The 14090-nt window shown below is 41.1% G+C and overlaps 1 protein-coding gene across 2 annotated transcripts in view; it reads right to left on the bottom strand.

The window, feature by feature from the left end:
• Nucleotides 1-672: 672 nt before the first annotated feature.
• The window catches only part of brms1la (BRMS1 like transcriptional repressor a), a 39958-nt gene continuing 26540 nt past the window's right edge, over nucleotides 673-14090 (bottom strand). For both annotated transcript variants that reach the window (XM_038780648.1, XM_038780658.1), the window contains exons 7-9: nucleotides 8096-8135; nucleotides 7887-8013; nucleotides 673-2449 (exon numbers count right to left, since the gene is read on the bottom strand). In XM_038780648.1, the coding sequence (XP_038636576.1) occupies nucleotides 2332-2449; nucleotides 7887-8013; nucleotides 8096-8135 (285 nt within the window). In that variant the 3' untranslated portion in view covers nucleotides 673-2331. The remainder of the gene's footprint in view (nucleotides 2450-7886; nucleotides 8014-8095; nucleotides 8136-14090) is intronic.

Genomic DNA, 14090 nt, shown 5'->3' with positions numbered 1-14090 from the left:
GAATACCGGGTTAGGCCCGCTAATGATATGCTAGCACTGTTACTGTATGTGCATTCTGTCCGAATTGACACGGCTGTCGAGGTGATGGAAAATTGCGATTTGACGTCAAATCGGTGACCACTACAATTTTGGTGTCAGAACCTGCTCTCCGTCCAATCACCTTTCATGATTTCGGTGTCAGCCAACAGAGAATCCCACCCCATAGTTTTAAGATAAACGGAGATAAGAAATTACTTCTCAAAGGGTTGGGTGCATAACATCTTATGTAAGTACATGTCTAATGGCAAAGATATTAAAGCACTAAACTTTATTAACAGCAAGGGCTCAGTTTCCACTCTTGGTCTTTTATGACATGGCTAATTCCAGCCAAGGCAACGACAGACCTCAGGCTGTTATGTCCTGTGCTGAAATTAGCTTATGGTTGACAAACGCAGAATAATGATGTCCTCTCTTGTCAAATAATGGGTCTTATGAAGAATGGCAAATTGAGACTCCTGCAGCAGACAGCTATCAACATCTATGAAGGCAAATCCCAATCGGAAAACTGATAGAAAATTGGAATATTCTCGTTCTAGGGTTCAGTAGGAACTTTCATTTTGTAATTTCATATGTGTAAATGTGGTAAAAGCTCAGATCTTTGTCTATCTTGAATAGGGTAAAAATCGACAAGACAACCTTAAAAAGTGTTTTTATTAACACGGTACACATAATTTATATAACAAAGTTTGTTCATGACTATTTGCAATTTTTAAAATTCAATTTTCAACATTTTCATGCAAAATAAACACCTTTAAAAATAAACACGTTCACATCACACATAAATTGAGGAAAATGCAAAAAACTAATTCATGATCGTTCTTAATACAGGAGTTAACCTCCCAGACAATCCATATCTAGGTGCTTCTCAAACCAGCGAGACCACACCATGCTGAAAGAAAATGAGGTGATAATTGAAGTGTAAAACAGTATTTGGCAGATGCAATTTGCTGTTCATTTTACTTGTAGGCACATCCAAGAAAATACAAAATCCTTGCAAAAGCAAGGCATGTATATAAAAGTAGGGCTTTGTAACCATACGAGGGATTATTTTGGCAACAAGTGATAGTAGATGGCATAAGGAGAAAAACTTAAATAGACCTCCGTATATTTAATTGCCCTATTTTACTGACATGCAGGAGTAGCCACTATATCGCATCTGTCAGGAGACTTTCGAAATTCAGGTTCTCCAGAAAGAGTTTACTATCCAACTGACCACCAGAATGACATGGCTTTGTTTTGTTTCTATTTTACTTTATCAAGCTTATAACGCACATCGATTGAACAAAACAGTTTCAGTTTCCACAAAACTACAGTCGGAAATAAGTATTTAATTTAACTTCACTGCCTTGACACAAAACAGAGACCCAACATGATCAGCAAATGCAGTTCAATTTGTTCAAATTATATCCCACAACTTTCACCCAATAACAGTGCAAGAAAACAATACAAATTACCAATATATTTAATTGAGAAAGTGTGAATTTTAAGAACATTGAAACAAAAAAATGGAGACTTTTGAATAGTCAATACACTTGCACGACAGCACAATAATGCATCGAGATTTTTGATTGCCAAGTTGAAATTCAAAAAGTGAAAGTAAATATGGTTCTATAATTTAACATTCTACACATTAGGCCTACTGTTAACATTAGATAATTTTCACATCCATTCGAACAAGTTTGTTTCATTCCCCTGTAACAGCTATGTTCAACACCCAGTGTAATGGTCTAGACTATGGAATAGACATTTTAAGTACCACTGGATTTTCCATCTGGCACCACTGGATATCATATGATGGGGTATCATGTTCACCGGATGAATTGCAGCAGGAGGAGCAAGGCAGAGTTGTGCATTGGCTGGGGGGTCTCAGATTCAGAAGCAATACAAGGGTGCATTGTATAGGCAGTTTATTTGCCTCAGGCACTGCTTGAACCACATACCTTGAAGCAGAAGTCACAGTATTTACAAAATCTATCTTCCTATTTTGACAAACAGGTAATGAGTGAACAGAGTGATGAACAAGTAAAAATCTTGGTTTACTTAATGAGTGCATTACGTAGAAAATGCATAGAGAGAAAGAAAAATAGCAAACTACTAAAGTGACATATAAAAAGGGTTTCACTCACAAATGCCATTTACTCACCAGATAAGACTGAACATGTTTAATGGTCAAATATTTATGTAAATTGAATTGTATTTCACCAATTATAATTCTGAAGTCACAGCGCCTTATTTGTCGTAGAGACAATACAAAATGTCCATACAAAAAAAAACTCGACAAGCATTACGAAGCTACACATGTTTGATGGTGTATTTTCCTTTCTGTAGTTGGGAAATGTAAAGTTTTGACTTGCTGCTGTCAGTCCTCTTAAACCATACTTCATCATTGTTGATGGTTGTTATTGTAGCACTAAAAAATACAAAAATCTAAGTCATTGTCTTATTTGGGAAAATATTCTGAGAAGCTTTCCTAGCATACAGTAAGTAATTGAGTCTGCTTCTGTGCTTTGAGATTATGCCGGAGCACACATATGTCTCTCTTTGCTAAACTCGAGGATGAGCAGTTTCAAACACTTAAATCCCACACCATAATTTCAGAGCCTCAGCTGCTAGCTCTTACTTTAAAATAAAGGTACTCCTATTGATCATTGGTACCGAATGCTGACAATGCAGTTTACAACAAAACAAACTCACCCAATAGCTAAACCGAGAAAAGATCTGTATACAGGGACAATGTTTAGAAGAAACTTCACAGCCACTCCGTATGACAGAGAATAATGCAACAAACTATTGTCGTGTGGCTAAACATATTGCTCTCCATCAAACAGACCAGTGGTCATTCCACTTCTTTTCTAATGCCCTCTGTCACAAATTTATGTCCAGTATCTTTTACCTAATCTCTGTACATTGGTGAGAAGCACCGACTGAAGGAAACACCATCCACAGTCCTGAATAGAAAAGGTGGGTAGGAAGCACTGCCATTTTCACAATCTTGTGCTTCACCCAGGAGTCAAAAACACAGCAGCACTACATTAGGCCTAATTACTGATTTCTGCTTCTCCTTTCGAATGGAGAGAAATGGTACATGAAACAGGATGATGGAGAGAAATAATTAGTCCAGCCAACAGCATACAAGTCTTCCAAGCAATGCACACATCCAGGTATGCTACAAGGGGCATATGTTGATAAAAATAACAGAAGCACAATTTACACTTTATATATTTTCTGCAGAAATTCATCAATACCATTCTCAAACATCTGGTACCTTAATTTTGCCAAATTAGTCATTTTAAACAAAAAAATGCAAATTCTAAGCATTTCCATTATCAGGGAGGATAGAAAGAGACAGAAAATTAAGTTACAAACTACAAAATAAAGCAAAACAGTTAAAATAGAGACCCATAATACACCCCTGAGGAGAAATTTAAAGGATGTAACTTTCAATTCATTCAGTGCACTGCCTGCAAGGCAGCAATACGTTTTCTTCCATGACATAAGAAAATCAGCTTTGTGCAAACTCTACAGCCCCCATATTTATGGGAAAGAAGCAGAGACACTTCAGCAACTAGGAAACCCAGAAATGCTGGAAATGGGGAGGTTCTGACAAATTCTATGGCAGCCGTCATTAGTATTTTAAATCCATTTCCTTCCTGGCAGTGCCTTGAGGTGGTCATTAGTAATCTAGATTAGGAATTATTTGAGGGGGGTGTGGGATGCTGACAGCAATCAGAGGAGAGGATTGGCAAAGGAGGAAAAGATAAAGATCATAGGGAACAGAGATCATGGCATGTTTCCTTGAGTAGCTGGTGGAAAGTACATCTTGTCTCACGGCCCACAAACAGTGCTACAAAAGCTTTAATCTGATGGATTCTGCAGCTCCTCGTTTTTTCTCAATTGCTTCCACTAATACCACTCAGTCAATCCAGTGCAGATTCCCAATAATACTAAAGCAAAATGCTGTACATGCTGGAAATCTGAAATAAGAGCAGAAAAAGCTGGAGAGAGGGAAAAGGGAGGCAATAATGCAAGAAGAAGCAACATATATGTAGCTGGAAGAAGTGTGAATCGCAGAATCATAAACCTGTCATCTGAAAGCAAAATAAAGAGAAAACAAGAGAGAAGTGCAAAGCAAGATGAAACAATATAGGGCCAGATGCTAAGATCGGAAATTGAATTGTAGTCTGGAAGGCTATAAAGTGCCTAACAAAAAGAGGAGTTTACAATCAGCATCTTTGGAACAATGCAGGAGGCTGATGATGGGGAGCTTGGAGTGACCATGTGGTGACCAGAAATCCACGGTCACTCTTGCAGACTGAATGGTGGTTTGGCAAAGCAATTACACAATGTGTTTGTCCAGACCTGCTGAGCATATCCAGAACTTTTTGTTTTTAATTTTAGGATTCCAGTATCCTCAGTATTTTGATTTTGTAATGCTGTTTAATTCACTGCCACTTCTCTTCCAGGAATGCTAACCTTGAAGAACTTCCATCGTATTCACCTTTATTGTTTTCTACTTTGCTTCTCATGTTTTACCAGGTATCCAGAAAAATTCACTTCCAAAGCCACATCTTCCTCAGTAACTGGAGTGGATTCTCCATTGCCCGCTACCGGGTTTCCCGATCGGCGGAGAAGTGAGCGTCGGCCTAAAACTTTCCCATGCTCCAGTCCCGCCAGCGCCGGCAGTGAACCGCATGCCCATGCCGGAAGGAAGTTGCAAATGGATCATTTGCATCCGATTAACGGGTTGGAAGCCCAATTCTCTGGGCTCTACTGATGCTCCAGCCCTCTGAAGCAGGATTCACGGGGGCGTGGATTGGTGCAGATATTTTCAAGCATGGCACTGACATGGTGGACCCTGTGGTGGGTCAAGAGGGTCAGTGCGTAACGGAGGTGCTCCCCAAAGTCCAACAGAAGGCCTGCCTCCCGACTTCTGGTGGTGGCTATGGAGTGAGCGATAGTACACAGGGCAGCTCCGGCTTGAAGGTGTTGGTTTGAGATCTTTCGACCGAAAGCAGAGGAATTGCGACAGGAAAGTATAGCTGAAGGTGTGGAGGAAACGTTCCCCGTGAGTGATATATCTGCTGGTTATCAGACCCGACAGAAGGCGGCCAAGGAACTGGAGGAGACCTGTGGCACAGTAGCAATTGGGAAGCTGGCGGAGGGGAAAGGGTGTCGCAAGTTGGAAAACCCCAGATGGAGCAACTGATAGCTGTTATTATAGAGGAGTTCCGCCAGCAGCGAAAGGAGATGCAGGAAGATCAGCCAAAGGCCATCGAGGGAGCAACAGCACCCCTGAAAGGGTTGATGGAGAGAGTCGAGAAGTGCCTGGAGGCAGGGGGGTCACAGATCCGAGAGATGGAGAAGGTGATGTCCGACCACAGAGATCAGGTGATGGCGTTGGAGGCGGAGGTGAGGCTTCTGGGGGTTTCTAAGGGCAAAGGTAGAGGAGTAAGAGAACAGATCCAAAAGGCAGAACCTGCATATCATTGGCTTGCCTGAGGGTGTGAAAGGCACAAGTGCCACAAGATATGTCTCAAGGATGTTGGCGGGGCCAGGAGCAGTGGGGGTGCTTGACAAGGCCCCGGAGGGGCATAGGGTCCACAGGTCCCCAAGGCAGAAGCCGAAAGTGGGGGAGCCATCATGCGCAGTGATTGCAAGATTCCTCAAGTTTGTGGAGAAGCACAAGATTCTGCGGTGGGCCAGGGAGAAGCGAAACTGCGAATGGGAGGGGAACATGGTCTGAATCTATCTGGACATTGGAGCAGAGCTGGCAAAATGGCACGCCAGGTTCAGCAAGGCAAAGGCGGTTCTATACCGAAGGCAGATGCAGTTTGGGGTACTATACCCGGCAAAACGGTGGGTGATGTTTGAAGGCCGGGAGTACTATACTGAAACCCCAGAGAGGCCAAAGACTTAATCAGAAACCATAAACTGGGGAGAACTGAACATTGATGGGAGACGGAGAAACTGGAACAACTGGGATCGGATTATGCAGGTATTGGGGGGGGGAGGGGGGGGGGGGGGGGGGCTTTTTCTCTGATGGGGCGATTTTGCTTCCGCTGGCACCAAAGAGATACACGGACAGCACAGTGGTACAGTCCACGATTAGGGTGTGGAACCAGTTGAGGAGACACAATGGGATGGAGGGGTTGTCGATGCTAACACCGCTGTGTGAGAAACGTGGGTTTAAGCCGGGGGAGACAGATGACATGTATAGGAATTGGAGAGAGGTGGGGCTAGTGAGGGCGAGGGATTCATATCTTGAGAAGAGGTTTCAAAATCTGGAAGAGCTTTGGGATAGGGTGGAGCTTTCAAAGAGAAGCGAGTTCAGGTATATGGAATGAGGGACTTTGCAGAGAAGGAATGGAGGGGGTTACCGAAGCTGCCAGAATATACCTTATAGGAGGAGTTGCTGCTCCCACGTTTAGACGGGGATGGTAGGATTGGGGATAGATACGGGTGGCTTGGGGAGCACAGGTGGCGAGGATAAAGGAGCAATGGAGAAGGAGCTGAGGGGGGTGGGGGAAAGAGATAGGATGGGGAGCGTGGAGTAAGGTGATGCACAGGGTGAATTCAACCTCCTCGCGTGCGAGGATGAGTTTGATAGAGTTTAAGGTGGTGCACAGGGTGCATATGACTCGGACGAGGGGGAGTGCCTTCCTTGGATTTTTTGTTTCCCACTGGAATGTGTCTATTCCATATATTCTGAAATATCCCTTTGAATGTTTGTCACTGAATTTCTATCGATCTATCCCTTAAGCACATTTGCCAGTTCACTTTAGCTAGCTTACGCTTCATGCCCTCATAATTGCCCTTATTTAATGGCACTTATATTTTAGTTTAAAATAATAATACTCTCTCAAATTGAATATCTAGATTTGCCTAGACTATGAGGTTATCAATTAATCCTTTCTCATTGTACAATACCAGGTGCCTGCTCTCTGGTTGGCTCCAGAACAAGCTGTTCTAAGAAACTACCCCCAAAACATTCTATGAATTACTTATCTACGTTACCTTTGTCAATCTGATATTTCTAAAGTATATGTAGATTAAAATCGTCATGATTATCGGTGTACCTTTCTGACAGGCTCCGATTATCTCTTTGTTTATATTCCGTCCTACTGTGTATGTAGTTAGGAGGCTTCTCCTACAAGTGACTTCTTGCCTTTATAATTTTCCATCTCAATCCAAGTTGCTTCCACATCCTGGTTCCCTGACCTTGGGTTATCCCTCCCGAATGTGCTACTACCATCATTAATTAACAGAGCCACCCCTTTCCTAACTTCCTTTCCTTCCTAAATGTCAAATATCCTTCAATATTCCGGTCCCAATTTCGGTCATCTGTAGCCATGTCTCTGTGATAGCTATCAGATCATAGTTACCAATTTCGATTTGCATTATCAGTTCATATGTTTTGCTTCAAAGTGCGTTTAGATACAGTGCCTTTAATTTTGTCCATTTTAATTACTTTTATTTCAAATTCCCAGGTGACATCTTGCTCCCTCCACCGCAGCAGGGAAGCTTCTGACATTTCTCCGTAGAACTACAACTGAGATTGAGAAAAAGCTGCAACTCAACAAAACATATCCTTGGTGTTTTCATTACGAATTAACAAAGAATACCGTAACTGGGTTCAACTTGTACCATTTACTACAGCACCAGGAAACATTTATCAAGTGAAAATAGGCAAATAGGTCGAATATATTTTCAAGGAAACACCTCTTCATATATAGCTCAAGTCAAAACCACACTCCCCCTCCCCAAATCAGACAGTTAATAAATTGAGTAATTGTAATTCAATGAATAATTGCAGCTACTTCAATAATAAGGAAAGAATATATAATTGCCTTATAGGATAGTCATCTTTCTTGTCAATACATATAGTCTGCCCACGGCTGTACCACTCCCCATCATAAAATAACCTGCCATCTTCTGATCTGGCACTGTGAAGCTGTTTTTCTGACTTGATGGATGCTGAAGTTTAAATAAAAAGAATACAGTTTAATGATAATAATATAATACCAATATACTCTTAAAATCTTACATTTAAACTCACCGTCTGCTTTTACTCTATGTGGTCCAAGTGTAGCCATTGCCTGATGAAACAAAATTCAACAGGTAAAGTTGTACTTGTTGCAAGATTTTAGGAGTTGCAAATTTGTGTATAAAAAGAGAACCTTGTTAGATTGTTTTCCCATTTGATTTTATAATTTGCCCACAACCTAAATGAGTGCAAATATCATTTGTTTAATTTTGCAAGATGATTGTTTGTACATGTATAAAACGTAAATAAATAAATTGAGTATCTAATGGAAAAGAAAGAGTAGTTTAAATTCATGACTTATCATGGTAATATGTGTTAAAAACAGAAAATGCTGTAAAAACTCAGCAGGTCACGATGGCGCGAACACCCTGTCTCCATTTCGGAGAATCGCGCCCAGGTTCTTCAGATCCATATGGACTCGAGATGTGGACTCAATTTTTCTTTCCACAGATGCTACCAGGCCTGTCGAGCTTTCCCAGCATCTGCATGTATTTTGCTTTTATTATAGTAATACTGTATGGAGCATGGCTGAGAAACTGTTCCAGGTGAAGAAACTAAACTTGCAACAAAAGTTGCATATGTGGGTCAAACGAGTCGAGGGCTTCAAGTCTATGCTGATCGGCACAACATGAGGAATTCCTAGAAGACTCTGAAGCCTGTGTGCAGTCCTTCATGCAGCCACTCACTGTTTTCAACACTAATAGGAAAGTCTCTTGTGATGGACAGGACATTTATCAAAGAGTGGCCAGGCTAAACACTTTAAGTTTTTGCATCGTAAATGGGATAGCTATAGACAAGCTTCCAGGTGACTCAAATGTCAAAAACTGGACAGCAAACCATCTGTTGTAGAGGCTGACAAAACCATCAAATAGATCCTTCCTCTCAAGGAATGTTCCAAGCTCAGATGCTATCCCATGAGAAATCTATAAATCTGGTGGAGCCCAGGAAGCCATCAATTATATTATAGAATTTGGGATTAATAAACCATTGTGCACGAGTTCAAGGATGCCATGATTGTCCACTTGTACAAAAGAAAAAGGATAAAAATCTTTGTGAGACAAACACAGAGGAATATCCATGTTTGTGATAGTTAGCAAGATTCAAGCAAAAGTTCGACACAGACTGGTAAGCCACATGTACTGCCAGAAAGGTAAAGTGGGTTTAGGAAAGGCACTTGTGGCACGATCTTAATCTTCTGGCAAATACAAGAGTAATACTACGTACGATTCTGCTGTTGACCCGATGAAGGCCTTTGACACAGTACATAGAGCAGCCTTGTAGAACATTTTAGCCAATTTTAGATCTCCTGATGGAAGAATAAATCCAATAGTTTAATGATGGAGTGACGGCCAGAGTCGCTGACTGTGGTGAATACACTGACCCCTTTGATGTAACAAGTGGTGTGGAGCATGTATACAGCATGGCCTCTGTGCTCTTCAGTGTGTTCTTTGCTGCCATACACTTTCTGGGGCATTTGATGGGAGAGTTGATGGAATATACATCCAATTTAGAACAGATGGCAACTTCGTCACCCAGAGACAACTGAAATCCTCAACTAAGGTATTAGAGACGATGGTAGGGGATTTGCTGTTTGTCATTGACTCTGCCCTTGTGTCAGACTGTGAGCGCGGCCTTCAAAGGATCATGAACTGCTTTTCAAGAGCAGCTGGGAACTAAGGATTAACCATTAGCTTAAGAAAAACAGAAATTCTCCACATGCACCACCAAATTTTCCTATATCCCACCTACTATTAATATCAATGACTAAACCCTGAAAGCTTTAGTAATTGACCTGAAAAGCACAATCGTCAGGAAGGTTGGCATTGACAAAGAGGTGACAAATACAACTGCCATAGCAGGTTCAGAACTTGCCTGTTTAGGCAAGAGACTGTGAAGGAAATGAGGTATAAAACTTACAACAAAGCTGGTGTACAAAGTTCTGAAAATACTTACACCTTTTATAAACTGGACAGACAAGGAGTACCTACTCCAGACATATTAAGCAGTTGGATAGGTTCAACCAAAGATACATTTGGCACATCATGGACATAAATGGAAGGATAAAGTGCCCAGCACCTCACTCATTGTTAGAGCTCAGCTCAGATGTAAATGACATGTAGTAAGTATGGCTGATAAAATCCCTAAAGCGGTTATGTATTCACAACCTAAGTTCAAACAGCTATCCGCAGGTAGGTCAAGATTAAGGTTCAAAACATGAACCTCAGAAAATTTGGCATATCCATATAGTGAGAACAAAATGCACAAGAAATAATGACCTTGGGATCAATCTCAAGAAGTGGGGTTATTTCCTCGAACAGCAACGAATACGGGCAGCTAAGGATGAAAGGCAAGGCTAGAAAGACTGGGCAGTCCCAACAAAATCCAATAACTTATCCTTGGCCGCATGGTAGAAAGCCATGCACGTTTGCAATCGGGCATCAGAGCCACATTAGATTGCCCACAGATGACGCTATGCAAACAAGAAATGGCCATCTTGGATAATAAAGGGAAACCAACAATGACATAGTAACATGAAAGAAGAAATTATAACCCAGTATATAAATGCACATTAATAGTAAATGCAAAAGGAAAACTTCCTATGACAAAGATTAGTGGGAGACTAGAGGATTGGGAAATCTTGAAGGGGCAACAGAAAGCTACTAAAAGAGCTACAAAGAAAAGTAAGATAGATTACGAGAGTAAACTTGCTCAGAATATAAAAACAGATAGTAAAACTTTCTACAAATATACAAAACAACAGAGTGGCTAAGGTAAATATTGGTCCTTTCGAGGATGAGAAGGGAGATTTAATAATGGGAGATGAGGAAATGGCCAAGGAACTGAACAGGTTTTTTGGGTTGGTCTTCACAGTGGAAGACACAAATAACATGCCAATGACTGATAGAAATGAGGCTATGACAGGTGAGGACCTAGTGTATGAGTTGCAAAAAGTTGGTTTACAGGTGCAACAGGTGATTAAGAAGTTTTGTCCTTCATTGCTAGAGGGATGGAATTTAAGACTGGGGAGGTTATGCTGCAATTGTATAAGGTGTTCGTGAGGCCACACCTGGAGTATTGTGTTCAGTTTTGGTCTCCTTACCCGTGAAAAGACATACTGACGCTGGAGGGTGTGCAGAGGAGTTTTACTAGGCTAATCCCAGAGTTGAGGGGGCAGGTTGTTTCCACTGGCGGGTGAAAGCAGAACTAGGGGTCATAGCCTCAAAATAAGGGGAAGTAGATTTAGGACTGAGCATAGGAGGAACTTCTTCACCCAAAGGGTTGTGAATCTATAGAATTCCCTACCCAGTGAAGCAGATGAGGCTCCTTCATTAAATGTTTTCAAGATAGATGGTTTTTTGAAGAATAAAGGGTTATGGTGTTCAGGTGGGAAGGTGGAGCTGTGTCCACAAAAGATTGAACAGCGGAGCAGGCTCGAAGGGCCAGATGGCCTACTCCTAGTTCTTATTTACTTAGAATCCCATTACATCTCTCAAAGGTGATTCAAATTAAATACATTGATTATTGTTACATATGCAAATGGAGCAGTCATGCATATAGCTAGATCTGACAAATAGCAAGGAGATAACTGATCGAGTAATCTGCTTATTGATGGTGTTACTCAAGGATAGAATGTTGGTCATGATGCTTTAAGAACTTTCTGCTCTCCTTCAAATGGTACCATGGGATCTTATACATTCACGCAAACACCACCTTGGTTTGAATCTCAGGTAAAATACATCACTTCCAACAATGCAACACACTTAGACAGCATGAAAATCACAGTCTAGATTACAAGCCTAAACCATAGATTGGGACATATCGGCAACATTGTGAGTGAGATGGTTTCTTTTAATGCAGCAGTTTTACACTGATAGGGCTTTTTGCAGTGGTACTTGTTTCCTCAGATACAGGCAGGTCCAGCCTGCGCACCCCATTTCCCCAAGCACGCAAATGTATATAGACCAGCGAGGGTAGATTAATAGGTAGGTTGGCTTCAACGTGGCTCCTGACATTTTCTGGCAATTCTAGTAATTTAGCAGGCTCCAATGCAAAACCACCTATTGAAATAGAACTCAGATGATTGATTAGAGACACATTTAGGGTCCGTTAATATTGGGCCGAATCTTCCAAGAAGTAGTAACCACAGTCGGCGGATTGCCACTTTGCTCTTATTTACTTACCTTGCACCCGAGTGCCACATTTCTCACTCTGGACTTCAGTACTGGACCTCCTAAGAAATGTGGAGGTACCTGTTTTTGCAGTCCTTCCTCAGAGTGCAAGAGTGTACGAGTAAGTCAAGCCACAATTCCACTTGACGACACCAGCTACCGTATTCTGTTAAGTTTAAATGTCCCAAAGCCACTTTCAGAAGCTACAGGTAGAAGGGAAGCACATAAGGTGATGGAGTAGGATTGCAGGTTGGTGGATTGGTAGGTGGGTGGGTGAGGAGGATCAGGAGTGACCTAGGAGTTAGAACTGAACTGATTTTAATCCTTTGAACTTGGGAAACTATTTTATGTGTAATTTGGAACCATCTGAAGTCTCTGACTCCAACTCATGAGTTTTAGGGTTACAGACCCAGGGTGATTGCCCATCAGAACTCCAAACTTTCTGGCAATTGCCGTGTTGTCAATTTGTGGGACCTTCTGTGGGGTCCTCAGCACTTCTTGGGGGATACCTCTACCCCTTTGGTTTACCATACAGATTTCAGAAGCTCTGGGCATTATCTCATGCATGTAATTCCACATTTACACCGACAGTCGAATGAATGTGGTGTCAAGTTATAACATATAGCAGCATAAAACACTGACAGTAAAGAAGTGGGAGGATGCTGTTCTTCTGTACAAGTATCTTAAATTCACCTTGAAAAGGATGTAGTCGGTTAGCAGATGTCAAGAATTAATGGCAGCTAAATCTTGCATGCCAGATAGCTAAGAAACGGCAAATAGAAATACAAGAGGGTAAAGTTATTTTTTTTTTTTTAAAAACTTAAATTGGTCAATGTCACATCCAAGAACAGTTTAGAGTTAATAAACTAAAATGTCCCTAAAATGTAATCCTTAAATTTAGTGGACTGACAATATAACAATCTCTTCCATAAATCAATCTAAATTAGCAAAACCAACCATATGAGTACTGTGCTATGCTCATATTGGCTTACCTTCAGAGACAATTTTTTAAAAAAAACTTCAATTGACGCAGGTTTCAAAACCAGTTGGCACACTGGTTTGAATAAATGAGGTGATGAAACAAGAGAGTATATTGTTACTTTCGATATGGGGAAAAAAAAATCCATAAGTGACAATGACAAAATGCATTACATTACGTGCCTGCCTGAATGGATTTTAAAATCCATGCTCCTCCCAAATTAGCCAGCAAAATAAATCCTAAAAATCACTGCTTGGCTGCTTAAAATGGTGGTTGGCCTTGTGTTAGTTTGTTATGCTGGCAAGGAAACAGCAAATCATAAACAGAATAACATTGGTGGTTATTTTAGCACGTCATTCATATATCTAGGAGCTCCTGTTACTAAAGGTATCTTTGGCTTCCATTTTCAGACTTTTCTTGATGGTAACCCTAGTTCCTGACATCCCAGAGTGTTGCTCAAAAATCTAGGTAAAATTCAGTGCATCCAGGACACAAACACAATTCTAGCTATTTCCAGCTACTAGCTTTATCTTTCAATCTCATGCAATCTTCCTGGTCTTTCGAGGGGCAGCAGAATAATAGCGAAATTTCAACTGCCAAACAAATTTATTAATCAAGTGAAAAGTAGCAGTGACACACCATATATAAAGCAGAAAAATACTGTAAATGCTGGAAATCTAAGATAATAAGATAATGCTGGAAACATTCTATGTCAGGCTTGCTTGCCTCTGTACTTGCTTAAAGGCTGTTCATCTCTAACGTCCTTCCTGTCTATAGTCACCTACTAAAAACCTAACTTCCAACATATCTCCACAAACACTGCCTAATCTGCGAGTTTTGCAGCATTTCTGTTTCCCAG

The sequence above is a fragment of the Scyliorhinus canicula genome, chromosome 2 (assembly GCF_902713615.1).
Source record: "Scyliorhinus canicula chromosome 2, sScyCan1.1, whole genome shotgun sequence".
NCBI classification, from domain to species: Eukaryota; Metazoa; Chordata; class Chondrichthyes; order Carcharhiniformes; family Scyliorhinidae; genus Scyliorhinus; species Scyliorhinus canicula.
The sequence above is the reverse complement of the archived record's forward strand: the minus strand, read 5'-3'. Positions and strand labels throughout refer to the sequence as shown.